We start from the raw sequence: 26,807 nt of genomic DNA on the forward strand, positions 1-26,807 counted from the left end.
TGTCAGCACTGGCTGCTGTGCCGTGCCCAGAAAAGCTTCGCAGCCAGAAATAGATGTTCTCCTGCCCAATGACAGGCTGAGAAGGGAAATTCCAGGTGCACACCATCCTCAGGCCTGGGGCACTGCAGCTCCAAACTCCACAGGTGTGGCTGTGTGGCTCCTGCTCTGCAGCGTTATTCCCTGCACCCTTTCTGGGGACCTAGGTGTGGGAACACTGAGAGGAATTGTGCATGCTGTGATTTTGGGGTCAGTCAGAGGCACTGCTGCCAGAAGGAAGTTCATCCCCCGTGTGAAGGGAAGGCCCATCTGGATGAGAGCTGTTATCCCTGGATGCAGCTGGCTTCCTGCAAGGATAGACATGAAAAGCTAAGCAAGGTTTTGCTTCTTTTTGCAGCTTCTGTGATGACAGGGCTCTTCTAGTTCCAAAACATTTGGGCCTCTACCTGTCCTCTGTGCAGCAGGGGCTGCTGCTCTCCCCCTCCTGGAAAGTCCAGGCAGTGAGCAAACCATGAGTGGGGTTTCTAGATGGTTCAGCTGCCAGAGACATCCATGAGCTATACATCCCCTGTCCCTGAGCCCCTGCGTGTGCAGGGCTTGGCACAGTGAGTCCTGTGACAGCATTGAGGGAGGTGACAGCAGTGCCAAGGACAGCCCGTCCAGCTGCTGCCTGCGTGGGCTGCACCTCACTGTGTGGATGGAAACTGCTGGCAGGTGTTTTAAACAGGTCAGCACCCTCCCTGCTCTGCAGAGATGCGTGTTGCTGACTGTGCCAAGCAGTGTTTGGCAGGCAGAGCCCTCGGTGTGACTGACAAAGTCAGGTTATCTCCTCGGTGGTGATTTGCAGCCAGTGCTGCTTCCAGGCTGGGTCAGGTGCCAAGCTGGAAAATGCCACTCGAGGCATTTTCTTAATTGCTCATCAGGAACAGCAAGTGGAAGCAGGCTCTGCCCCTGCACTGCTCTGGTATCTCACTGCCCCAGGGCCCTGCAAGTCAGAAGCTCTGCAGCCAGCGTGGTTCAGTCCTGCTGATCCTGCTCCTGCCGGCTCCTTCCCCGGGTGCTGGGCGGGAGTGGGGGGTCCCTGCTGGATGCACTGTGTGTGTACAGCCTGTGCAAATACAGGTCCTGACGATTTCCTGTGCACCAGTTCCCTCATCCAACAAGTGGGGGCTGCAGGAGCCCGCAGTCACACACAGCTCCTTCCCCTCTGCAGCAGTGGCTCGTTCCTGCTGCTGTGCCAGTGCCGCTGCTGCTGCTGCTGCGCTCGGGTTCCTCTGTCCCCGTGCGGTTTCTCTGTCCCTGGCAGGGCTCCTCAGCTGCTCACATCGTGGTGATGCCGTCACTGCTGCTGGTCCTTGGGTTCAGTGGGAGGTGGGAAGGGGAAGCGGGAGCAGGAGGAGGATGAGGTCAGGCTGCTGCAGCGCGGCTCCCGCTGAGGATCTTATGTAAAATTCATCTGCAGAAATCAGCTTTGGAGCAGGGAAGTGGGCTGTGCTCTGCTCACGGCAGCCATGGGCGACAGGATGTTGAGCTTCTGCTTTTGCTTCAGACTCCTGGTTTTGGGCTAATCTTCAATAAGAGTCACGCAGGCTTCTCTTGCTCGGTGTGCTCGCCACAGCAGCAGGCCAATGTGCTGGCCTTGTCCCCCAGGCCCTGGAGACGTGGGGGCCAGCATGGTGCAGGGGTGTTCCCATGTGCATCTCCTGCCACTGAGCTGTGGCAGCACCTCAGCTTTGGTTCACCCAGAGAAATCTTTGGGGAAGTTTAGGAGTATTTCAGAAGGGGGTAAGAGATTTTTCAAGAGGATGGGCAGTAAAAGCATATAGGAATGACACAAATATCTAATAAGGACACTAATAAGAGAGGGAAGCTTGGGAGAAAGGATCCCTGCAGGGAGGTTATTTGAGATGCTCAAAGGTGAGGAATGAGCCCTTTGAAGCTTCCCACAGACGCTGGTGTCAGAGGCAGCCAGACCAGATGGACGGGTCTGCTGTGGCCCAGGGGCCTCTCTGTCCATGCAGAGGCATTCCCAACTCCCAGAGCTGGCTGATGACTCACGGGGAAGCCCCGGGGCCGTGGGCTCAGCCTGCCATGGGAGCTCTTGGTGTGGCCAGTGAGGGCCGGCAGCTCTTCTCTGCAGCAGGCGGGCTTGTCTCACAGCAGGACAGCTGTCTGCCATTTCCCAGCTCATCCCTGGCACCTGTTCCTGGCGCTGGGATAAGCCAGTCAGGGTTCCAGGGAGCTGCCAACTGTCCGGAGCCTGCAATGCCACCGCCCGTGATGGATCTGCTGCCAGAGCCCTGGACATTCCTCACGGTGCTGCGGCCGCTGCTCGGTGTCAGTAACTTTATCGTCCTCTCTCTAGCAAGCGTGTGGGAGGTGATGAATTTGGGAGTGGGAGCCCTCGTTAGGGGAAAAGTTCCTGAGGGAAAGTTCCTGAGGGAGGCCAGCAAGGTTGATTTCTATGTGAACTGCTGGCTGTTATTTTTAAACAACAATAGTTTATTAAATAAATAAACTTGCTGCCACGGAAGGATATAGCATCAGCCAGGGCTGTTGAGGCCGGCATTTCCTTGGAAAAGGGAAAGGACAGGTGTTTCCCTCCCCTCTGCCCCTGCTCCCTCTGTTCGGCTCCTCAGCTCTGGGAAACCTCTTTCCTGGGCAAGGCTTCCCAAGGGGTGAGTGAGCCTTCCCTGGGTGGGACCGAGTGTTCCCGGATTCCTGGGAGCTGCCTGACCCCCAGAGCACCTCCCCACCTGCCCGGGGTCTTCGCTGGCACGTCCAGAGTGGAAAGAATCTGTGTCCTGCCGGCTCTGTGACAGCACAGGTGCAACCAAATCAGTGCGGGGCAAACCGGCGGGGATCTGGTTTCACTGTCCCCTGTCCCCTGTCCTCTCCCTGTGGCGGGAGGGAAGGCAGAGCATCGCGAGGGGTGACAGCGATGCGTCCCGGCCCCGCCTTTGGGCAGAAATAGGAGAACTTGGGGGTTCGCACAGGAAAGAAAAGCGGCGGCTGTCACCTCCGGCCGGGAGGGGCGGCGATCGGGGAACCCCGCGTCCACCCCCGCGGCCGAGGGTGCGGGGGGCAGCGGGGGGGGGCTCCGGGCCGGCCCCTCCCGGCGGGCGGTGCCGGGGGCGGGCGCTCCCCGGAGCGGGGGCGGCCCGAGCGCAGCGAGCGGGGCGCGATGCGGGCGGCGGGGCCGCAGTGAGCCCGGCGGGGAGCGGAGAGGAACGGAGCGGAGAGGAGAGGAGAGGAGAGCAGCGGGGCCGATGGCGTTCAGCGCCTGGCAGATCCTCTCCCCGGTGCAGTGGGCCCGCTGGACCTGGTCGGCGGTGCGGGGCGGGGGCAGCCCCGAGGAGGGGGACGGCGGGGCCGCTGCCGCCGAGGAGGATGACGAGGAGGACGACCGGGAGCCGCCGGCGGGGGGCTCGGCCCTCGGCTTCAGGCAAGTCACCTTCCCCTGCCCGCCCTGCCACGGCGCCCGCACCCACGCGGGGCTGCGGGCGCGCCCTCCCCGCCCCTCTCGCCCTCCGCCCCTCGCTGCCGCTCGCCGCTGCCTGCCGGGGGTCCCGCACCGCGCCGGGGGCCGGGGCTGGGCGCTGCTTCTGGAGGATGCTGGGGAGCGCAGGGCCGGAGCAGCCGGGCTCGCTTCCCTCGGCAGCCTCCGGAGCCGCGTGGGAGATGCTGCATGTCCTTGGAGGCCCGTGCTGCGTGCTCAGCTCGGGAATGAGCTGGCGGAGCCCTCCCGCAGGGCTGGGGGTGCACGGAGGGGCTGCTCACGATGATGTTTCACCTGCTCTCCCTTTTCCGTTTGCTAGCGTGTCCCGCTGCACAGGAGCGAGTGGCCGCCCCGGATGCCCGCGGCCAGTCTGCGCCTGGCTGGACGTGTAGGCGTTGTGGAGGATTTCAGAGGTAGCCTTGAAAGCAGTAATTCCTCACTCTTTTCCCCCCCCTCGGCAGCTCGGACTCCACTGATAATTTTGAGACCCCTGAAGCACAAACACCAACCTGCTCGCCACTCAAGGAGTTCTGCGAGCCACCAGGATCACCAGAGTCTGAGGCCGGGACCCAAGGTAAAGAGCCAGCGTGCACCTTCTGCTCTTGGTGCCCTGCTCCTTTGGCAGAAAGGCAGGGTGGGGCCAAGGAGTAAAATTCTCTGGCTGAGTAATGCCTTGCACACTTTTGGTGGTTAAAGGCCTGGACAGTTCAAATGCCAGGGCTGGGCTGGGTGCTCCACGAAGAGCTGTAGTGGGTTGATTGAGAGGAATGGAGGATGCCGTTGAACTACTTTATCACTTAAATGTTTCTCTGACACTTCCTCTGCAGCCTGGGGGCTGCCCTGACTGCTGCTGGCTGGTGGGACCTTTCTCACTCATCCCTGGCTCTTGAACAGGAGTGGCAAGATGCCAGGTTTGTGTCCCCCAGGCTGGTCAGTGGTAGGGGTTTCATTGCACAGGCCATTTTTTCCCCAGAGTTGGTGCCTGGTGTCTTCACTGTGTAACTGCTGCCCATGCTCAATGCTGCTAAACCTCATTTTTTGAGAATTTGCAGGGAGCTGCTCTAACTGCATTGGGTTTCCTCTGCTGGTGGGTCCTGAGCTGTTCTGCTGTTGGGGTGGATCTGGGTGTTCATTCATCCATCCCTGTGGAAAACTTGTGTTTGTTTGCTGTGATGGAGGGAGTGCTCAGTTCATGCTTCCAGTAATCACAGCTCTTGGAATAATCCTTTTAAGAAGGGGTGATATCTATACTTTGGGGATAATGCCTGGGGAGGGGGGCAGGAAAAAGGGCTATGAAAAGGCTTTCCCAGCAGGTAGGAGGATCGTTTCTGGCACAGCTTAAGGAAGCACATTGCTTCAGGCTCCAGGGTGTCACTGTTCCCATGTGAGCCTGAGCCCCTTGTCCTGGGATGAGCAGCTCCTGCTCAGCAGTGAGGGAGTAGCTGCTCCTGCACACAAAGCTCTCAGTGTTCTGGAGACAAGGGCATGATCTCCTGCAAAAGCTGTTTTTCTGTGCTGGCTGGCAGAGAGTGGGATGTTGGAGCTGGCAGAGCCAAACTGTGGTGCCACCAGACTTGGCCCCAGCCCTCCCCAGCCCATGTCTCTGGCTGTGTCTTTTCAGTTCGTCTGGAATGGTGGAGAGGAAGGATTGTCTGGGTGTGGGTGGGTTTGCAGTGTGCAGGATGGGTGCAGAGGCACCCTGGGCTGTTACACCTCTGTACCAATGTAATCCCTGTGTTAAAGCCTCATCTCTGCATCCTCGGGTCTGGCTGCAGCTCGGGAGCAGCAGTGGGATGGAGACAATCCCGTGCAGCGTAATGGCTGCTTGTGAGCTCCAGGAGAGCTGCTGCCCTGCAGTCCCTGGGGAACTGCTGCTGGCAGTGCTGGGGTGTGTGGGGGCAGTGCCAGAGCTGGGCCTGAGGACAGGCACAGCACCCCTGGCCTCGAGGGACAGCGGGCAGCAGGCACTGTCTGCAGGCACTGTCTGCTGTGTAGCTGCAGTCTCATCCTGCCTTGGGAATAAATAGCGTGAGGAATGACAGTAGCTGTGACTCCAGGGCTCCAGGCACAGCCAAGAGGTGACCTGGGTGTGTTAAACCCTGCCCTTGGGGACAAAACTTCAGCCTTGGAGTGAGGGTTTATGACCGCTCAGGATCACTCAGTTTACTCTTGCTGTCTCAGATGGTGGGACTAATTCTGTCCCATTCTTGCTCAGGTTATCTCCAGTCATCTGCCAGTAGGTATTTTGCACAAGGAAATGAGCAGAAGCAGCAAATCTAGAGCCATCGGTGCTGGGAGCAGGCTGATGCAGGGCACGTGTTTTCCGGTGCGTTAGCAGCATCGTTTGCCGGTATGCTAATTCTCAACAGAATGGATTTAAAAATAGATCAACGGCTGTTAAACGAAAGCCAAAAGAGGAAAAGAGAGATGTAGGACTGAGCTGGGTGTAGGAGCAGATATCCTGTGCTGAGACAGAGAAGCGTGTGAGTCACAGCGGGCCCTGCCCTGGGCTGAGGGGTTGTTCTGCCCGTGCCGGGCACGGGCCAGGCAGGGATCGCTGCTGCTGCTTCTCCTGGCGCTGCCTGGGGGATGGAAGGGGCTCTGAGCCTTGGCCTTGCAGCGCTGCCCAGTGCTCCTGGTTCGTTTGAGGGATGGCATGTTGGAAAGCTGTTTAAGTCGGTGTTTGTGTTTAATTTCTGCCCGAGGAAGACGAGCAAAGCAATTGTAATGCAGAGGCACAAAGTGTCTATTACTGTGGTGCCAGACTGTCCTGTCTGTTTTTCTTTAGAAAGTAAAAAATCTCTGCTTTCACTTTGTAGCATCCCCTCCAGGTACTCACCTTGATGTGGAGCAGGTTTGCAGCCTGAACCGCAGTTCCTGAGATCCAGCACACCCTGTGCTTGGTGTGTGTTTGGGACTGACAGTGTCCCTTTTCATGCTGGGACTAAACTGTCCCCCACTGCAGGGCGCAGTGCCAGAGATGGAATGGGAGAGCTCGAGGTCACCTTTCCAGGACGCTGCAGTTCCTTACCTCACCTGCTGGGATACCTGTGGGAAGGGCTGGTCTGAGGGCCAGAGCTGTGTGCGGCCCGTGGCTACCAGCCTGCCTTCTCCTGGGGTGATCAGCACAGTTTTGGCCCAGAAGGAGGATTTGAACAGTGAGAGGGCTGGGGGACAGCTGCAGGAGTGGGTGACAAGCTGGATTCCTTGGCAGGAGCCATGTATGTGCAGAGCCAGCACTGCTGCTCACACCGTGACTGGCTGGGATGGTGGGGGAGCTGGGATGGTGGGGGAGCTGGGATGCTGGGGGAGCTGGGATGCTGGGGGAGCTGGGATGCTGGGGGAGCTGGGATGGTGGAGCACACACAGCAGGAGCAGGGAGAAATGCAGGCAGCGTGCAGGGCTGGGGAGGGCTCTGCTCCCCAGGGGGAGAGCCTGGGCTGCACTGAGCTATGGCCAGTGCTGATGCTGGGGTTGGAGCAGAGAGCTTGGCTCTTTCTGTGCACCGCAGGCCCTTCAGGCCACTGTTTTCTGCATCCTGTGCAATTTTTCCCCCAGGAACACACATTCCCCTTATGCTGCATTGGAGGCAGAAGAAATGTAGAGGGGGAGGATCTAGGGGAAACCCCCCTGAGCTTGCAGGAGGGACATTTCTGCTGCAAAAGATTTCCAAAACCATAGGCGAGCACCTGAGCTGCCCTTTACCTGTATATCTCCCAGTATGTCCTGGTTCCTTTGCTCTCAGACTGGCTGGGGGGTGGGCTGTGCTGCAGGAGGGGGTCAGTGGCTGGGCACTCTTGGATGCAGAAAATGAGGGACTCGCAAAACTGAAGATCCTGGGTGGGTTGTTCTGATTTTTGTTTGAGAACGATTCTGAGCTACGGCCACCGCTCCTTTCCTCCCCACCCTGTAGCCACCACAGCGTGGAGAGGTGGTTTGTGTGCAGACTGCTTGTTATTCAAGAAGTAATTACTCATTGCTTGGGTTAGAAACCAGGATGGGCTCACGTCCGTGAGAACAGCAGCTGCCAAACCTTCTGCTGGGAACGCAAAATGCACTTAAATAGTCCTTTGGCCCTGACTTTGAAGTCTGCTCTTCTATTCAGGGCTGTCTCAGGAAGGCTTCAAACAGCTGAGCAGCACAGCAAGTGTAATAAAGTTTTCTTTGGGGTCTGTTAAGGAGGTTTTCCTGGTTCCTAATGATGGGAAGGCCTGCCAGGCGCTGCCTCAGACTGTTTCCTGGCTGCACTCCAAGTACTCATCCACTGGATTTGTGTTTACTGATGCATTTTCTGGGGCATCAAGGCAACGTCTACTTGGAGGGAGCATTTTTTGCAGTCGGAGGAAGCATTTTTGCAGTCTCAGGGAGGACACAGACCCTCATGATTCATTTTCATGGCTTGTAGCATTCTGGGGATCAATTATGCTAACCACGAGCCATCAACTGAGTCAGGATTGTTGGCTCCATGTCCTGGATTAGTCCTGGGACCAGATATTTGCCTGATTCCCTTTCCCACTGCCAGCCTGTGACTTTCCCTGTTACCAGCACACATGAGCTGTTTGCAAATGCCTGGTGATAGGAAAAACCTCTCCTGGCTTCTCGGGGAGGGGGGTCTGTTGGGAGCAGGGGTTGGTCAAATGAGGAGGGGTGCTCGAGGTGATTTCCCTCTGCAGCTGTTACCTCTGGGCCAGGGCAGGGCTGGGGCAGGGACAGGCAGATTTCCCTGGCACAAGCTCTTCATCACCCTGGCTGCTCTTCCCAGCCAGGTTTTCAAACCAGTTTGGTCCTTGGGAGAGCACTGGTTCTGTTCTGCCCTTGGAGGACCTGGCTGGGCTGTGTCTCCCCAGAAAGGTGCCTGTGAGGGCTGCAGGTGCCACAGGCTCCCTGATGGGTGCTGGGCATCCCAGAATCCTGTTTGGCCTCTCCCAGGAGTCTGCAATTGTCCCTGGTTGAGGTGCAGGAGAAACACCAGATGCTCTCCTCTTGTGCCTTGGCACACCTGCACCACAAGCCTAGCTCTGGGTGCTCAGTGGGTGCAGCTTTCAGGGTGCCCAGTAGATAAAGTGTCTTCTCCATCCCTTGATTTCAAAGAAAAGATTAAAGAGTAAAAGGATTGAAGGGAAAGGATTGCAGTAAAGATGATTAAGTCATGGATCAGGATTTGTCATTAGAGGATGCTTACAGCAGTGTGGAGAGCCTGGTGTGACTGCAGCAGGATTTCTGCAAGTGGAGAATCAGCTTGTGTCAGGCAGCTTCTCCTGCCTGGTGCATGCCCAGCTCTGCAGCCCCAGCACTGGGTGACCCCCAGATCCCTCCTGCAGCCTGTTGCTGCTCGTGCAGTGAGCACACCTGCCCGTTCCCCTTTTCCCTGGGGCCTGCTTATTCACATTTTGTGGTGTTGTCTCTTGTGCATCCCTGAACTCTTCTCACTAATTTGAACTCTCTGCCCAAGTGAGCAGTGGCACCCTGTCCTCTGGCAGGAGGGAGGGTGAGTTGTGAGTCAGTGGATCCCCCATAAAATCCGACCCTGGAGCAGCTGTGAGGAGGGAGCAGAAAGCCCTCTGGCATGGAGTGCACCGCAGGTCGGGGTTTAACCATCTCCTTTTATCTTTTCAGCGCCAGGTGGCCATGGTGACCAGCTGGTAGGGGACAGCTCGCCTGGGAAGCACCCCAAAGATGAGGCTCAGCCAGAGATTGGAGCCCCTAAAGCCAGTTTGGATGCTAAAGGGGAAACTGACCCCGAACACTCGGCCCTGATGCAGCCCTTGGCTGGGCTGGGCTGCAAGGCTGACCCTGGGCACCCCACCGTGGAGCCAGCCCCCGTGCCCCATGTGGGCACTGCCACCTGGGAGCGGGCCATGCCAGGAGGGGACACAGAGGACACTGCCACGGGGCTGGTGGAGCCGAGGGCTGATGCCCTGGCACAGGAGCAGCTCGGGAAAGGGAAAACACCTTCACTGGGGAGGAAAACAGATGAAAACACAGAGGAGACCCAAGCATCCTGCCAGCTTGACCCTGAGCCTCATGACAGGAGCGTGAACCCCTTCACGGCAGGGGCCTGCCAGCTGCAGAGCCTTCCCAAACACCTTCCCCATCCTGCTGAGCTGGGGGGGGACCCGGCTCTGGAGGCCCCAGGGCAGGTCCCAAAACCTGGGGCTGATTTTACAGAGGCTAGAGAGAGTGTGGAGGCCAAGCCAGCTTCACCCAGGAGGGGCAGCAGGATCCCAGCCAGCAAGCTGACACCGAAGAGACACAGAGAGTCCCCCAAGAAAGCAGCTGAGGATGTGGAGAGGGGTCCCACAGAGCCTCGGGGCTCCTCCCAGCTGGGTCCCACGAGCTGGGACAGCCCCGGCCTCAACTCTCACAGTGGCAGCTCAGCAATGCAAAATTCTCCAGTTGTCCCCAAGGGCTCTTACCAGTTTGACCCTGATAACTTTGACTCCATGGATCCATTCAAGCCCACCAAGACCCTTGCCAGCACCGATGCTGACTCCTGCTCCACTGCAGACAACAGCCTCAATGAAATCCTCGAGTCTCAGACACTGGAGATGCAGGAGGATGCCCTGAAAGGCAGAGACTCTCCCAAGAAGCCCAAGTCACGCCTGATAACGTGAGTGCCAGTGTGTGCAGAGCTGCAGCCCCCTCTGTTCTCCCTGCGGGCTGGCAGAGCTGCTGCTGGTGATGGTGGTGATGGTGATGGTGGAGATGGTTATGGTGGTGGGAGTGCTCCTGCCCTGGTGCCTCCTGAGTGAGCCCCGTGCACCTGAGGTCCTGCTGGTGCCTCAGTTCCATCTGCCTGTTGTCCCAGCTGTTGGCAGCTCCCCTGTGCCTGGCAGCGCCAGGGGAGGGACTGTTCTGGGGCAGTGCCAGTGTCCTGAGTGCCAGGCAGGGCAGGAAAGGCTGCACTGGGAGCCGCTTGCAGGATCACCTCTTTGGAAACCCCTCGGGGGCCCAGCTGGGCCAAGGTGTAGATATGGAGTCAGAAGAAACCCGGAGTGGAGGCTGGAGCTCTTGTGTTTGCTGGACTCTGGGGATGTGCAGGAGCTGGTGGATGCAGGTGTGGTTGGTCAAATGTAGCTGAGACATTTTGTGAGCTGCCACTGAATTTGTGTTTTATGTCAGAGAAAGAGAACAGGTTGGATGGGTAAGATTCTGTCTGATTCTCTAGTGAGAAAATTAGATAGTGGTTTTTTACAGAGAATGAGAAAACCTCACAGGCAACAATCAGGCTGTGTTGAATGTTTTTGTCCAGGAAATACTTTGCAGAGAGTAGATACACATTTTTTAAGAGCTGGTGTTCCCATGTGTGGCTGTGGGTGAGCAGAGTCATTGGGGAGGGGAGGCAGCAGGAATTCTCTGCTTGCTCTCTGTTACCTGGGAGCAGCACAGGCAGCAGGATGCTGCCCTGGCAGTGAGGGTTGTGTTTGGATCTCACCCCACTGCTGTGGATAGCAAGTGCAGGATCAGAGCATCCCGTGTGTGTGTGTGCCTTCCCAAAGGCCAAGTTGACACCCAGGTCTTTTCACACACTCTTCTTCTCTCCATCTGTCTGTCTCTCTCTCTCCCTGTCCATGCTTTGGTGCATCAGGACTACTGAGCAAGTGAAATTTCTCTGTTTTCTGTTGTAAGTACTCTCTCCTGTATTCCTTTTCTTTTCCTTTGCTGTTTTTGTCCTCTCTCTGGGTGTGTGCTGCCCCACTCGTCTCCATGGCATGCTGGCTCCTTCTGCCCTTTGACTTGTGCTCTCTGCTGTCTGGTTTGTGTCCCGCAGCCCTTGGCAGGGTCCCCAGGGTGGCCTGGCCTGGTGAGTGCCTGGGAGTGAGGGAGAGGAGGAGAGCTGAGCTGAACTGAGCTGAGCTGAGCTGAGCTGAGCTGAGCTGCACTGGAGGCACATGCCCGTGCTTGTCCTCGCAGCATGCTGCCTGCAGCATCTTCTGATGGTGGGCAAGTGCTCAAAACCTTCAGCTAATGGGGGGACAGCAGGTTTTTGTGCAGAGCTGTTTTCTTGGTGCTGGGGGAGGGGGGGGGACTCAAACCAGCTGCCAGGTGATGGGATAACCCTGGCACAGGAGAGGGTGCAGAAAAGAGGAAGGCGAGGACAGGACAAGTTTGACTTGCTTGTGGCAGGGCATGAGGGAGAACAGTCCAGAGTGACTCCTCAGTGTGAGCAAGGCGTGCAGGGCAGCAAAGACAGCTCTGTGTGCCACAGCACGCTGCTCCCTGTGCTCTGCTCTGCATGTGTGCCATGGGACGGGGGGCTGGAGGGGGCAGTGGGTGGGGGCAGTTCCATAAACCTGGGAACAGCTCGCTGCAGTCCTGCTCGAGCCCTGCCCGTGTCCCTGCCATGGGGAGTGCCGTGTCTGGAAGCTGGGATCCCTCCCCAGGTCCATCAGGGGCTGTTCCAGCTCAGCAAGCATCTTCTGAGGGGTCAGACGTGGCCACGAGCCTGGGAGATCCCTGAGTGTGGAGTGTGAGGGGGTGAGATGCAGGAGAAGAGCTCGTGCTGTCCCACCCACTGTCCCCCTGCCACGGGGACCGTGCCTGTGCTGGTGCCCGGTGTACGGCCGTGCCTGCAGTCCTGTGCTGATGGCCTCTGCTGGGTGTCTTCAGGAACCCGGGATGAAGTTCCAGGTTCAGCCTCCTCACTGGAGGGCAAGGGGACCACCTGCAAGACCAGCTTGAGCTCAACTTGCCGCCCAAGGGGCCCTTGTCCTTGGGCCAGCGTTTGTGCCAGGCGGAGTTTGTTCGAGGCTCAGGACCTTGCCCTGGCTGTGTGGGTCTGACTCACATGGGAGATGTGGATGCTGTGGAGAAGTCCCAGAGAAACTTCCAGCTGCAGGGACAGGGCACGGGACAGCCTGGACGTGGTTCTTCCTGCAGAAAATGGACCTGCCCTGGAGCTCGGGTGCTGCTGTGCTGGACACGCAGGGCGAGGGCGCAGCGAGGGAGATCCTCCTTCAGCAGCTCCTTGGCAGTGCCTCCCTTGCCATCAGCCCCTTGGGGCCCTTGCTCTGCTCCTTACCTTCCTCAGGAATAAACACCTCACAGACAAACCCAACTTCTATGTAGTCGTGTCTTTTGTTTGCCTGTTCCTTCTGTTCCTTGCAGAACCTGCTGTGCCTCGGTGTTCACTGGTGAGTGGGGTGCTGGCACGTGGTGGGTGCAACGCTGGTGCTGGGACTGCCTCCCCCTGCTTGGGCTGTCTCCCACGTGCCCCTGCATCCCCTGCACTGCCCCTGACCCCTCCTCAGCTGCTACTTCTCTCTCCTGCAGGAGCGGCTGCAAGGTGAAGCAGCACGAGGCGCAGCCCCTGGTCCTGGACATCAGCACTCAGGTATGTGGAATCTCATCCCCAGAGCTGTGGGGATGCTGGGATGATGGTGGGGAGAGCTGAGCTTCAGGCTGGCGTCTTCCCTGTGGGCAGTTGCTGATGGGAAGGTAGGGAGGAGGGCTGGTGGGGAGCAGCACAGTGGATTTGGAGTATCCAGCAGCTCACCTGGTGGCTTGATCTTTGCAGATCTTGCTTAACTGCATACTTTGATCCTGCAGGATGAAGGAGTGTTAATCTCAGAAATCCCAGATATTACAAATCGGGATGGACGTGCCACTGATGAGGAGAAGTTGGCCTCCACCACCTGCACGCAGAAAGCAGCCGGGCTGGAGAAGAAGGCTGAGCCAGAAGATGACCTGGAGTACTTTGAGTGCTCCAACGTCCCCGTTCCTGCAGGGAAGCACAGGCCAGAGGCAGGTGAGGAGTCCTGGCTGCCTTCAGCTCTGGGAATGAGCTGTGGCTGCAGCCAGGGAGTCTCTGCAGCCTCCAGCAAGGAGCTGGTGCTGTTGAGGCAGTGCAGCCTCATCAGAGTTTATTGACATTGACGGGGCTAAAGGCTGCTGCAGGTTCTAATGGAACCTGCCACTGCTTTCCTGCACTATTTCCAGCATGGGAAATGATGGTCCAGGCTGTGTTTGTTTAGACTTTGGGTGCAGAGCACTCTCCCCACAATGCTGCAGTGGGATGTGGCTCAGGCACGAGGTTCCCTCCGCTGGTGCTCCCTGCCACCAGTGCTCAGTGCTGAGCTGGGAGCTGAGCAGAGCCATTCTCCACCCTCCAGAGCATCCTGGCTCCTGGGCTGCAGGCTCCCGGCTCAGAGCCTGTGCCTGGAGCAGAGCTGCCAGGACTTGGTGTCCCAGTACAGGGGCTGTGGTTGATGGAGATCTCAGAAATGCCCACAGAGACCCCAATTACTGCTCCTGCTGGAATTCTGCTGTCAGTTTCCCACGTAATTACCTCTCTGACCAAACCATTACAAAATAATTAAAGGCCAGGCAACATGACATTTAATCAATAGCCAAGTCCTAGATGCAAGCAGGAGAGATCACCACGGGGGGGTTGCAGCCCTCCCCTCTGCAGGGACCCATTAATCATTTCTCCTGATGGCTGTGCTGGGCTGCCAGCTCCATGGAGAATGGTTCTTTGTGCTCTGGGAGGAGGGTCCTACAGTCAAGGGAGAGGCTGGCAGGGTTTATTTCATGCTGCTGGTCCCAGAGGGCCAGGCTGGTGCATGGGCTCGGTGCTCTCTGCAGCTTTGGATGGGAGCTGTGGGTGCAGCTGCAGGCACCAGTGTTCCATTGCCTCCTTCCTCTCCAAGCTGAGCTCTCTAAATACACTTTTCTCTGCCTGCTTAGCACACGAATCGTGTCTGCAGCCCATAAATCACCCCTCATGCTATGTGAGGCAGCAGAGGGTCGGGGTGTCCCTCCTGCAGGTCAGGGTGTCCCATGGCTTGCAGATGGTTTTTATCTCCTCTGTGCTGTTCAGAGCAGCAGGGCCGTGTGGCAGGTCCTTTGGAGGGTGTTGGGACTGGCTGGCACAGGCTGATGTTCGTGCTTTTGGGAGTGGTGTGAGCAGCTCTCTGTTCCAGCATCCTGCAGGACGTCCTGGGCACCTTCCTGTGGCCTCAGGGACAGGAGGCAGCCCTGGGGACATGGGCACAGCTGAGCTGCCACCAGAGGGGAGTCTTGGCTTCCACTCCAAGGAGGGCTGGCAGGGTGCCCGTTGTGGCACCTGGGGACGGGGTTCAATGGTGACTTCAGCAGTGCTGGGACTCGATGGTCTTGGAGAGCTTTTCCAGCCAAAATGATTCCATGCAAGGGCAAGAGCTGGGGGCAAAGATGCCTTTGGGAGGGGGAGCTCAGGGGATGGAGAGGCTCAGAGGTACCCTCCTACGTCTCTGCATGTGCCCAGGGTGCTGTTTCCAAATCAATAAAAGGTTGTGTTTAATTGTCTTTAGGTTTTGAAAAGGAGATCTGCAAGCAGATGGAAAAGGGAGGGCCTGGCATCTTCCCTGTGAGTGCCTCTCGCTTTTTCCTTTCTGAAACGAGTTTCTTGGGGAGGTAAAATTCTTGACAAACCCACGCAGGGACTTGATAAAAATAGCAGAGATTTCCCAGCAGGCCTGGAGGAGCCTGGCAGAGGCTGATCCCTCCTGGGTGGGCTGTGGGGAGGGAGGGAGGGAGGGAGGGATGCTGGGGACAGAGCAGGAGCAGTGCAGAGCCAGGGCTGCTCTGGAAATTGGCTGAAGGATGGGGAGGGGGACAGAGGGGACCGTGGGGAGGGGACGAGCTGCTGGGCACTGGTTGTGTCTGATGGAGTGTCCAGGCTGGTTCTGATGGCCCAGGGGCACTGGTGCTTCCTACAAGGGATCCTCTACCCTGCTCTCAGGAAAGAGCTGACAGCAGAGATGGGAGAAGAGTAAAACAGCCCTGGCTCTGCAGCCACACTGACCCTGGCAGCCCAGCAGCAGCACCCCGGTGCTGGGACACCCCTGACATGCCCCAGGAGCCCCAAGACCTCTCTGCTGTGGGGACACCCCGTGCCAGCTTAGCAGCTCCTGGCCAAAGCTGCTTGAGTTGACAAGCAGATGACAATGAGATTAACAACCTCAGCAAAACCAACTCCCCTGTGCTGAGCCCCACAAGGACGTGAGGCAAAGTGAACCTGTCATTTGGTGCCCAGGAGAGCCTGGACAGGCTGGTGTCACCCCTAAGGTACCTGCAGGTGCTCAGGTGTGCGCCTGCTTTTGGGAGATACTGTGGAAGGCTGCTGCCAAACCACACCGGGCTGAACCTCCTCAGTGTTGGGGTGCCCAGCCCCAAACCTGCCCCGGGGGTGGCTCCCACCTCGGCCGTGGCTGCAGCAGAGCTGTGAGAGCCACGAAGGGCTCAGGGAGCTGGAACTGAGCAGCAGCTGAAGCTCTGGGGAGGAGGGGAAGGGAGGGGAGAAGTGCTCCAGTGCTCTCATTTCCACAAGCAGAGGAGCAGGCTGCCTCCTTCCTCCCAGCACTTCTCTGTTCACGGGCTGGCAGCCGTTCTCAGGGAGATGCTGCGTGGCTGTCACTTGTCTGGGTGATGCAAGGAGGAACAGGCAGTGTCAGCCCCTGCACCACGGGGCCGAGCCCTGCCCCGGGCTGTGTCTGTGCTGCAGCTCTGCTGCACGGGAGCTGGGCTTTGGGAAAGGAAAACTGAACAATGGGGGCACAACCACCCCAGCCCTTGTAGAGGCACCCAAAATGGCAACAGGAGGGTACCTGGATCTCTATTTCAGAGCTCTCCTGGACACCTGGAGTACCAGGGATGAGTGGGGCTGTCCCTTGGACCCCTGCTCTGCAGAGGGGTGAAGTCTGCTTCCCCCACAGCTTCCTTGGGCGTTTGGGTGATCAGCAAGGCCCGGGAAATGTCCCTGCAGCTGCCAGCAGCAATTTGAGTACATCAGCTGCAGTGTTGTCCTGTTGGAGACAGGCAGCCCGGACCCTGCAGACCACCCCTGCACAGTCAGCAAAGACCCTCCAGGCTGGGGAGATTTTTAAACCAGCCATGGGATAAGCGAGGTTGGATGTGAGCACATCTCCCTTTTGGGATATTTGGGGTATCCCTGGGGCAGTTCATGTCCTATTACATGCTCCTGGTTCCTGGCAAGGGAAGGCACTGAAACCTCACACATGCTCTGCCAGGTGTCAGATGCAGGCTCTGGGCTCTGTGTGTTCCAAAAGGGAAGTGCAGATGCTGATAAAATAGGGGAGAGCATTCCAAATAGGGGAGGTGGGTGAAAAGAAAAAAACATCCCCCCAACATCCCAGTTGGGTAATTCCCCAGGACAGCCCCGGGCTGTGCCCCATGGACAAGTGCCCCAGCGTGAGCAGGAGTGAGAGTCCCCTGGCTGGCATCTGCCTCAGCGAGTCCGAGAAGGCAGCAGTGCTCACACTCATCAGAGAGGAGGTAACAGCCCTGTCCTTGTCCCTGGCCCTTAGGGCTGCACCTCCCCACGGGGGAGCAGGGGCAGCTCTGCTCTGCCTGGGAGGGGGGATCTGATCCACTGCATGGGACAGAGAGGGGAAACCCCTCAGAGCACATCCCAAGGGTCCCGTATCTGCTGCAACCCAGATAATCACCAAGGAGATCGAGGCAAACGAGTGGAAGAAGAAATACGAGGAGAGCCGTCAGGAGGTGCTGGAGATGAGGTAGGAGCTGTGCCCTGGCAGGAGGAGGCTGAGTAGGATCTAAGGGGTGACGCAGGGTGGGGTGTCTTGGCAGAAATGTCCTCTTAGTGCTGGTGCTCTGCAAACCTGCTCGTTCCTTTGCTGCAGAAATAAAATCCCGTGAGCTGTGCCAGCCCCAGTGGCAGAGGCCATGGAAGCAGCACTGATGGATGTTCCAGCCCCAACATCTGTGGTGCAGCCCCAACATCTGGGCTCGTCACCGTGCTCCTGTGGGGGTGCAGTGGTGACAGGACATGGCCCAGCAGGGCCTCCTGTGGGGCAGATGGCTGCCAGTGAAGCTGGAGTGTTTGTCCCCAAAATCAGTGGCCTCTCACCTGTTTTTTCTCTCTTCCTTCTAGGAAAATCGTGGCCGAGTATGAGAAGACCATTGCCCAGATGATAGGTAAGGTGCTGTCACCTGGCCAGGTGTGCGGGGCAGGAAACAGCTGCCACAGCTGTCCTCACTCAGTCACCTTGTCCTTGTTGTTTGTTCTCCATCCCAGAGGATGAGCAGAGGACAAATATGACATCTCAGAAGAACCTGCAGCAGCTCACGATGGAAAAGGACCAGGCTCTGGCAGACCTGAACTCAGTGGAGAGGTCCCTGTCAGATCTGTTCAGGAGATATGAAAACCTGAAGGGTGTCCTGGAAGGATTTAAGAAGGTCCTTACCTTTTTTTTCTGTGTCTCCCTGCAGCTCTGGTCCCTGGACACAGGGTTCCTGTGCAGTCACACTCTGTGTTTCTGTGCTGCTGAGCTGGATAAGGGCCCCAGCAGAAGTTGTTTTTTATAAAAACCTTTTTCTTACACTCAGAACAGTATCTGTCATCCTGTCAGAGCAATGTCTTTGTGCCCAGTCCCAATGCAGATGGATGCACTTTCTTTTTCAGAATGAAGAAGCTCTGAAGAAATGTGCTCAAGATTATCTAACACGTGTCAAGCAGGAAGAGCAGCGATACCAGGCCCTGAAAGTCCATGCAGAAGAAAAATTAGACAAGTAAGGACATGCATGAGATTGCTGGGTGTTTGCAGACCTTGTAGGGAAGCGGTTTCATTTGCTTTCCAAGGCTGGAAGGCAGGAGCTGAATGATGTGAAAAGCTGCATTTTGCAACCTCGGGCTCAAGTGTCTCTAAGCAAGGCAGAGCAAATCCCTGAATGCATTCTCTGATCTCTGCTTATTTATTTTTTAATGGAGAATCTGAGATTCACGGTCTATTTATGGTCACTTACCAAGCTCCCGTCTTTCAGAGTGCTCGTGTTCGTGGTACGTGAAGGGGCTGTGCAGCCCTGGGGCTCAGCTGATGAGCAGGAGCTCAGCAGCACACATAACCCCGAGTGCAGTGGGTGCTGAACGGGCTTGGCTTGGCACTCAAAGAGCAGAGTTTTGTCCAGGGGCTCAGAGGAGCTGAATTAACCCCATCTCATCCAGTTTCCATATGGGCAAACCCCCTCTATTGTACCCAGGCGAGCAGAGCCAGGTTCTGCACAGCCTCACGCTGATGTGATGCTCCTGCCTGCCCTGCCCTGCCCTGACCTGGCCCCTGGCCCCTGTCCATCCCCCAGAGCCAACGAGGAGATTGCCCAGGTGCGCACCAAGGCCAAGGCGGAGAGCGCGGCGCTGCACGCGGGGCTGCGCAAGGAGCAGATGAAGGTGGAGTCCCTGGAGAGAACCCTGCAGCAGAAGGTAACACACCTGCACCCTGCCAGCAGCTCCTCTTGCTGCCCTGAGCATCCTCCAGATTTCTGGTGCAGAAGGGGTTTCTGTGGGTTTGGTTTTTTGGGGTATTTTTTTTGTTTGCTCGGGGTTTTTTTTGTGTTTTGTGGGGTTGGTTTGGATTTTTTTGGGCAGAATGGGCATTGCTGGCTTCCGAGTGCCTGTTTGCAGAGATGTGGGCTGGGGCTGGGTTGCTGCAGATCTGTGCAGGTCTGGCTGGGATGAGGAGCACGGGGTGAGCACAGTGCCTGGGTGCACAGAGGAGCAGTTGCAGGGCCAGGTGGAGGAGCTGGCCACCCTGTCCCATGCATGCTTCACGGCAGATGGGCCCAGATGTTATCCCCTCCCTGTGCCACCACACAGGTCCCCAAGATCTGCTTTTTTTCCAGAACCAGGAGATTGAGGAGCTGACCAAGATCTGCGATGAGCTGATAGCGAAACTGGGAAAGTCAGACTGAGCCTCAGCACCCCTCTGTCAGCCCTGCACTCTGCACTTGGCTGCTTTTCTCGTGACGTTGAGCACCTTGCCTTACCCCCGGAGTCCCTGCAGAAAAGCTCTCGTGTCCAGCTTGGCTGCTGGACCTGTGGCTCCCGAGCAGAGCTGCTCCCCTCCCTCTCCCCATGTGCTTCCCACAGCTCTGGGGCTGGGATCCCTGCAGTCAGCCTGGGGATCCTGTGCTCAGCCTGGGCCTGTGTGTCCCTCCCACGCTGTCCCTCTGCACCAATGCCACCTCTCGGGTGGCAGGTGACGCCCTGGGCTCTGTCCCCCTTCCTGGGCTGGGTCTAGCTGTGTCCCCACCACACTCTCTGTCTCTTCTTGTCCTCGCGTGCTCAGCAGAACAGGTCCAGCCAGGGGGTAGGTCCTGCCCTGGGACGTGGGTGATGGCAGGGGGGGACCTGCTGGCTCTTGCTCTGGGGAAGGGGACCTGGCACTGGGAGGGCTGCTCTCTGGTTCGTGGGTGAAGCACAGCACAGCATCTCCCTGTCCCTGGCTGTGCCAGCCTCAGGGGAAGGGAGCTGACATCTCTGCATTCGTGCACTTTATGAGCATTTTTGGGCACTTGGGCTCTCTGCTCACTCCTTGTAGTCAGGCACGGTGCTGACACGAGGCATGACTTGTTCCCCCCAGGGCACTGACACAGTCACATCAGCTCTGGGTGACCTGGTGTTGGACATGTGCAAAGCCAGGGCCGGTGCTGTTGGCTCCCTGTGCCGTGGTGAGATCAGGGCCCCATTTCAGAGGCTGCAGGAGGAAGGAAATGAACCCCGAGCTGCCCTGTGGGTACTGCAGCAGCTGCAGTGGTGGAGGATTCTCTGCCTTGAATGGATAGGTGTGAAAAAGGGAAATATTTGCAGTTTGGACTGTTTCCTGCCCAGCCTGTTGAACACTTTCACAAACCTTTTTGCTGCTACCTTTTTGTAACAGAATTGAGCTCTTTTCCTTCTATTTTCTAATTCCTTGTGTTAAGCATGCAGAGCAAACACCTGTTTAAGCCAGAGCCATACATTTGATTATATTTTATTAGTTATATAATATAGAGAGAGTTTATTCTACACTTTAGCAAAGGTGTCAGGAGGCTGTCCCAGCACACAGCTGCCCAGGCTGTTCTCCACCCCCTGTGTTATCCCAGTGACAGACTGGTCACTTAAGCCAGTGGCTGACACCACTCAAAGCAGTGCACCTGTTGCTTCTGCTGGATATTCACCCTTTGCACAGTTGACAGAAAAGAAAAACCCTTTTCCCCCCTCTCTTTTTACCCCTCTTGACCTCCCCGCGTCCCCCTCCTGGGCTGGTGAAAAAATCTTCAATCATATAATCAACAAGGACAATTTCTGTTCCCCTTTGGGAGCCTGTGCAGGTAAAGCAAACGCCTGAGACCCAGAGATTTCTTGGGCAGTTGGCTTCTTCTCTTGAGGAAGCAGAGTGCAGCATTTCATAACCCCTCAGAGCTGGTGACAGGCTGGTTCAGGGCTGGGTTCTGGTTTGGGGCCCTCCCCTGCCTGCAGCAGCACCCACAGTGGAGCCCAGGTGTGGGAGGCAGGTGCCAGGTGGGGACTGTGGCAGCCCTCACCTTCTGCTCTGCTCAGGGCCGTGTTGTTCACGTGCTGTCTTGGCTCCAGGTGAGACAGCCTGAGCTCAGTCTCTGCTTGGGGCGCTGCCCTGGCCCTTGGAGCTGATGGATAATTGCAGAAGTTTTAGATTTCACCACTCAGCCTTCCCCAGAGCCCTGACCTGCACGCAGCAGTCACTGCTGCAACCTTCTCCTGTGGGCTGTCTGCAAAGCCTGGCTGCACTGTGACAACCACGGGGCACAGCCCTCCGTCCCTCCTGTCCCTGCTCCCGGTGTCACCCAGTCCTGCTGTGCCCCCTCCCCTCACCTGGTCCTGCTGTCACCTCACCTGGTCCTGCTGTGTCACCTCCCATCACCCAGTGCTGTCGTGTTCCTGTGCCTGCCCGCATGCACCCCAGCCTGGGCAAAGAAGATTCCTACGGAATGATTTATTAACTATAATATGGTTATAGTTACATATCTATAAATCCATACACAATGGCTATAGTTATATAAAATAGAAGGTGTGTGTTTGCACCTCGTGTGCTGGTGATGGTGTCCCTGTGACTGGCGCAGGGAAGGGAATGGCAGCTCCCTGTGCGTGGTGTCACAGCTGGGTGTGTTTGATGTCTGTTCCTTGCAGTTGACTTTAAATGCCCTTTCTGGCAGCTTCGGGCCCTGCCCCTGCTGCCGTGTTGCTGTTTGCAGCGTGTTTGCCAGCAGATCTGTCTGTAACCGAGTGCCAACCAGTAACCCCCAACTACTGATCTCTCCCCCGTCCCTCCAGTGTGGCCTCCCCTGGCAGGAACTTCCTCTGCATTGACTCCTGCCCCTCTGCTTCCAGCCATGTGTGTAACTGCCATCACCATTGGTTTTATATGTATGATAATTTCCCTTTTATATGTCAGGTAAATATTTGTAAGAGTTATACTCACACAAATGAGATTATAATAATAATTACTAATATATTTTTTCCATGTTTCATTGCCTGAGTAAAAACTGTGTTTATCACTCTTGAAAGCTTTCTTGGTGTTTGTGAGGTTGGTGAAAAGTTTTTGGAGAAGTTGGCTTTACCTTCCTTAACTGCGTTCTGCCTTGACTTTATTAATGTGGTTTACATGGCAGTTGGTTTCAAATAAGTAGTTACCATCTGTTCCTGGAATCTGCATTTCTGAGGTCTGAAATTCAGACCTGGGATGACTTTTCTGGCCCCGTGACTCCCACCACACTGTGATGCTCAGACAGCAGGAAGAGCTGAGGCAGCAGAGGGATGTCAGGCAGGAGAATCCTTGGCCTAATCCCTGCACTGACCCTGGCAGCCTTCTGTGGCCTTGGGTAAATCCTTCTGGGATGGAGCCCTGGGGGCTGGGGGGTGCAGGAATGGTTCCACTGGGCTCCCAGCCCTGTCAGGGTTTTCAGTTGTTCACTTGCACTTCTCTTTTGGTGGGTTGGAAAATCTGGAGGGGTTTTCCCCAACTTGTCTTCTACTTGTGACAAGAAAGGGGTTCTTCTTTGGATGGAGCAGATGGACTTGATTGAGAACTTTGAAATCCACCACAAGGCTCCGTGCTCAGGGATGGTTTCCAAAGCAGGATATGGAGCAGAGCCCAGCCTATGCACCAGGACAGTGTGGTGCTCTGCCCCATTGCCCAGCCCATGTCCTTGGGGAGCTGTGTCCTGTCCCCCCAGCTAAGTGGCATTATCCCAGCCCCCAGTGCAGTCACCAAGAAGATTAGCTGTAAGACCTTAAGACAAAACAGCAGCTACACACCCCACGCTGCACACTGCTGAGAATGCCTGCCCTGAAGACCCTGCTGGCCCTGGCCATCGTCACGTCCCTGGCTGGAGAAAGTAAGTGTCCCTTGGGCCCAGGCAGAATGAGGTTGGGTAAATTGCTGTAGCTGCTCCTGTGCTTGCTGCTGCCCCATCCCTGGCACCTGCCTGCGGGCTGGCACGTGCCCACCGTGCCCCTGCCCCGTGCTGCTCCCACCCCTGCAGGAAAACGATGTTTTGGGGGAAGGGTGGGTTTCTCTTTTGTCTTTGCCTCTCTGCCCAGGTGTGCAGAGCCCAGCAAGGACCACAGAGTCTCTGGTCTCCAGCTCCAGTGGAGGCTCCTGAGCCAAACCCTGCAGCTTCTCTTGGCTGGAGCTGTGTTTCCCTTCTAAAACTTGGTTCCTCCAAGGCATAACCACAAAAAGCCATTGTAAAAGGCAGGGGCTGGTTGCCCTGCTCAGAGCAATGGAGTAGGGGCAGCTCTGGGCAGTTTCAGGATCTCTGGACCAAGGCACGATGAACGTGGCTGGTTTTAGCTCAGGGCAGATGAAAGGCTGTCCCATGCTGCGAGGAACAGCAGAGGAGACACAACACAACCCAGCAGCGGAAGCCGGCTCACTGTGGGTTAATGGAAGGCGCCTAATGGAATCTGAGCCCATGAAATCCCAATTTTCCCCATTGCCGGGTGTTGTCTCGCTGAGATGAAGGTGGAAGCTCCGGGCAGGAGCCGGCCCTGCTGCCACGAGAGGGCTCTGCCCCGTCAGCAAAGCAGGGACGAGTTTCCCTCCGGCACCAGGGCCGGCTTAGCCAGCCCCATCACAATCGAGGATTCGTCATTTCAGGCAGGAGCAGGATCTTCAGGTTTGGGTTTTTCTGGGGTGTGCGTACGCTTTGAGGGGTCACACAGCTCTTGCACCTGTCGCTATCGGCTCTGAGGCTCAGGAGAGAGGGGCTGGCTGCCCCACCGACTGTCGGGGCACCGGGGGCTCTGGGACGGGGCGCTGCTGTCACCCTCACTCCTTCTCCTCATCCTCACCCAGGTAAAGCGCTGAAATGCTACAGATGTGTCGCATCCAACGAGAACGACTGCAACCAGCAGGGATCCCACAGCTGCCCCCAGTACGCCGACGCCTGCTCCACCATCACTGCGCCCAGTAAGTCCCGGGGGGCACTGGGGACTCCGGGGGAAGGGGGGGTAAGACCGTAGGGTCTTGGAGGGGACCGGAGGGCGAAGAGGAGCAGGAGGTGGCTTCTGGCGGGCAGCAGAGAGATCCTTTCCTTCGGCCCCGCGCCGCGCTGTGCTGGGACCGAGGAGCTCCTTCTCGTCTGCCCGCGACCCCCGGTCCCGGCAGCGCTGACCCCCGTGCCGCGTTGTCTTTCCTTGCAGACAGCGTCATTAAGTCCTGCTCCTACAAGTCCTTCTGTGACCAGGCTCGCCGCGGCGGCTCCGGCGGGGCCACCGTGCGCTGCTGCTTCGGCGACGACTGCAACGGGCCCGCTCGGGGCTACCGGAACGGCGGGGGGGGCAGCCCGCCGCCCCTGCCCGGCCTGCTGGCCACCGCGCTGGCCGGGACGCTGCTGCTGGGCTGGCCCTGAGGCTCCGGCGGGGCGGCCGGCCCGGGGTAGCCGCTAGCCTAGGGACACGGGCGGGGGGCTCTGTCCGACCCGGCGCCGCCAGTCCAATAAACGCTGCCGTTCAGAACCGCGCTCGCAGCCTCTCCTTGCCAGGGAAACCAGAGCCGCGAGAGAACGAATCGAACCGGTTTGGCTTCTGGTGCCAAACCCCGCGGGGTTTTATCAACCAGAGCCCGGGGCCGCAGCGCAGATTCGCCCCCTCCCCTTTGGTCCAACGGAGATGCTTTGGGGCTGCTTTCTGCAGCCTGAGGCTCGGCTGTGGAGAGCGGCTTCTGCGGCTGCGAACACCGGGGGGAGGTCTGGGGCTGCGGGTGGTCCCACAGCTCAAAGTTTTGCTAGAAAGATCCCCAGGAGTGGTCGGTTAGGCTTGGTTTTGTGAGGAAGAATGGTAAAATTGAGTGAACAGAGTGAGAACAGAAAGGGGAATGATGAAGGGAGTGAAGGATGGCTGGGACCATGAGAATTTGAGAATTTCACCGCAAGAACTGCAGTGAGCAGCAAACAGCAGCCGTGTGCTGGAGTCTGCCCCAGTCAGCACATGAGGAATAGGGGAACAGGTACTGAAACTGAAAAGAGCAAGTTTGAACAAAAGAAAATAAGTAATTCAGCACGTGCGGATCCAGCCGTGGAACTCGCAGCTGGAGGATGCTGTTGGAACAGAGCACTCGGTGAGTGCCGGGGGGAGAGAGGGTCAGACGTCCTGCAGAGCACGGACCTGGTCTTGTGGAGGTTATCATATGCCTAGAGGGTCGCTGGGCTGCTGCAGCTGGAGGGGAGCATCTGGAAAACAGATTATTCCCTGTCTGCTGTGGATCCTGCTCCTTCCCCGGGGCACACGAAGGGTGTTCAGCTCTGGCTGCTGGTGGAATCTCCAAAGGTCCTGGGGCAGAGACGTGCCCTGCCCCGGGACTTCCCTCATGCCCCTTCATCCGCTAATGGCGCGTCTCGGTGAGTTCCAGGGGTTGCTTGTACCCCCCTACAGGTTACAGCAGAAAAAAGCGCATCGGGAAATGCAGGAGACCTGCCAGGCTCTGGGAATGAGGGGACAGCAGCGCTGTGACTCGCTGCCGTGTCACCCTGCACGGAGCCCAGCGCTGCCCCAGCCTCCGGCGGGTCACAAGGGCTGCAGAGGCGCCTCGGTATAAAAACGCTCCGTGGAACAGATTAGTGTTCCAAAGGCAGGGATGGGGAGAGGGGGAGGCAGCGGCGGGGCAGGGCTCGAGACCTCCAGGATGCCCGGAGCAGGCAGCCAGCGGTGGGAAGGAGCGGATAGTGCGGGACGGACCGGACTTGCGGGGTCCGTGAGCCGATCCCTGCGTGCCTCGGCAGCGGCAGCGCCAGGATCGGTTTCACCCGCGACGGGAGAAAGTGCTTCGGGGCCAGATGGAGTTTCGGAGAGAAAGTGGGGGTTTCCCTGGGCGGCACGGGGGGGGGACGGACAGCGGGCGTTTCCTGCTCCCAAATCCACCCCGAGCTCACTCCAGCCGCAGCTTTCCCAAGAGATGCTCTCGCAGGAACCGCGACCCGAACTGGGCGGCTCATTCCATCAGCGAAAGGAGACAGCGAAATCACAGAGTGAGGGCTTTCGTCTCGGCTCTGAGGGTTTCACCGGGAGGGCCCCGAGCCTGGGACTGGGCGGCGCTGGGGGATGCAGAGCTGGCACTGGCACCGCACCGAGCTGTCCCCACCCCTGCAGCCCCCGCGGCGGCGGCCCGGGCCCGCGGCAGGTGCGCGGGACGGACACGGACGGAAGGACGGACGGACGGACGGCGAGGGGACGGAGGGGGGGACACCGACCCCCCGCCCCACGGAGCCGCCCCGCGCCCCGTACTTACATCCGGGGCCGGGTTTGCTAATGACAGACGTAATTAACCCGGAAAGAAGCGACGGCGGAGTCAGGGGCACACCCCCTCCGCCGCCCGTCCGTCCGTCTGTCTGTCCGTCCGTCTGTCTGTCCGTTCTCCTCCTCCCAGCCCTGCCCGGCGTGCGCAGCGCCCGCAGCCCCGGCTCGCCCCGGGCCCCCGCCATGAGCCCAGGGACAGCGCGGGGTAAGTGCGGGGGACACGGGGACACGCGGGGCCGCCCGCGGGCAGCGCCGCTCTGCAGAGACCCCGCGGGCCGGGCTGCGAGCCCTCGCTGTCCCTCCCATCCTCCCATCCTCCCTTCCCCCGGCTCCCCGGGGCTGCGCCTGCACCGGCCGTGCCCCACGGCTCCGCAGAGCTGTCCCCCCGTCCCCGGCGGAGACTCCGCTTCCTGCAGCTGGAGCAGCCGTGCCGGGGCTGGAGCTGAGTCCTCGGGGTGCGAGCGGCTCCTGCCCGACGGCTCCTGCAGCCAGGTGTGGCGGACAGGGGAGCCTGGACAGCGAGGGGGGCTCTGCCCGGAGCCGAGGGGTCCCCGTGGAGCTGCGGAAACGCTGCAGGCACCATCCTCGCCCAAAGGCTGTGGGGTTGGAGACAGGAGCGTGGCGGGGATCAGGGTTCGCAGCTATTCGGTGTGTTCTCCGACTCTGTGCCAGATGAAGAGCTGTATCCAGCCTCCCCCCCGACAGGGTGATCGGTTCATTAAGGCAAGTATCTGGAATTAGTAGGAACGAGCTGCTGGG

General features: G+C 58.2%; 1 protein-coding gene across 1 annotated transcript; it reads left to right on the forward strand.

Annotated features, from left to right (window-relative positions):
• Nucleotides 1–3,266: 3,266 nt before the first annotated feature.
• Nucleotides 3,267–19,349, forward strand: TACC1 (transforming acidic coiled-coil containing protein 1). Its single transcript, XM_062510583.1, has 12 exons — nt 3,267–3,442; nt 11,085–11,120; nt 12,770–12,830; nt 13,046–13,164; nt 14,786–14,843; nt 16,649–16,771; nt 16,937–17,013; nt 17,391–17,434; nt 17,535–17,695; nt 17,922–18,028; nt 18,596–18,716; nt 19,136–19,349. The coding sequence occupies exons 1-12, from the start codon at nt 3,267–3,269 to the stop codon at nt 19,202–19,204; spliced, it is 1,152 nt and encodes a 383-aa protein (XP_062366567.1). The 3' UTR covers nt 19,205–19,349.
• The last annotated feature ends 7,458 nt before the right edge of the window (nt 19,350–26,807 follow it).

This window comes from Cinclus cinclus, chromosome 29, assembly GCF_963662255.1.
Source record: "Cinclus cinclus chromosome 29, bCinCin1.1, whole genome shotgun sequence".
Classification (NCBI taxonomy): Eukaryota; Metazoa; Chordata; class Aves; order Passeriformes; family Cinclidae; genus Cinclus; species Cinclus cinclus.

Excerpts from the sequence above, each read along its gene's own strand:
- TACC1 (XM_062510583.1), top strand. The coding sequence starts at position 3,267 with ATGGCGTTCAGCGCCTGGCAGATCCTCTCCCCGGTGCAGTGGGCCCGC. Across the intron at positions 13,165-14,785 it reads GCAGCCGGGCTGGAGAAGAA|AGGTTTTGAAAAGGAGATCT; the intron begins GGCTGAGCCAGA and ends TTAATTGTCTTT. Across the intron at positions 17,696-17,921 it reads TCCTGGAAGGATTTAAGAAG|AATGAAGAAGCTCTGAAGAA; the intron begins GTCCTTACCTTT and ends TTTCTTTTTCAG.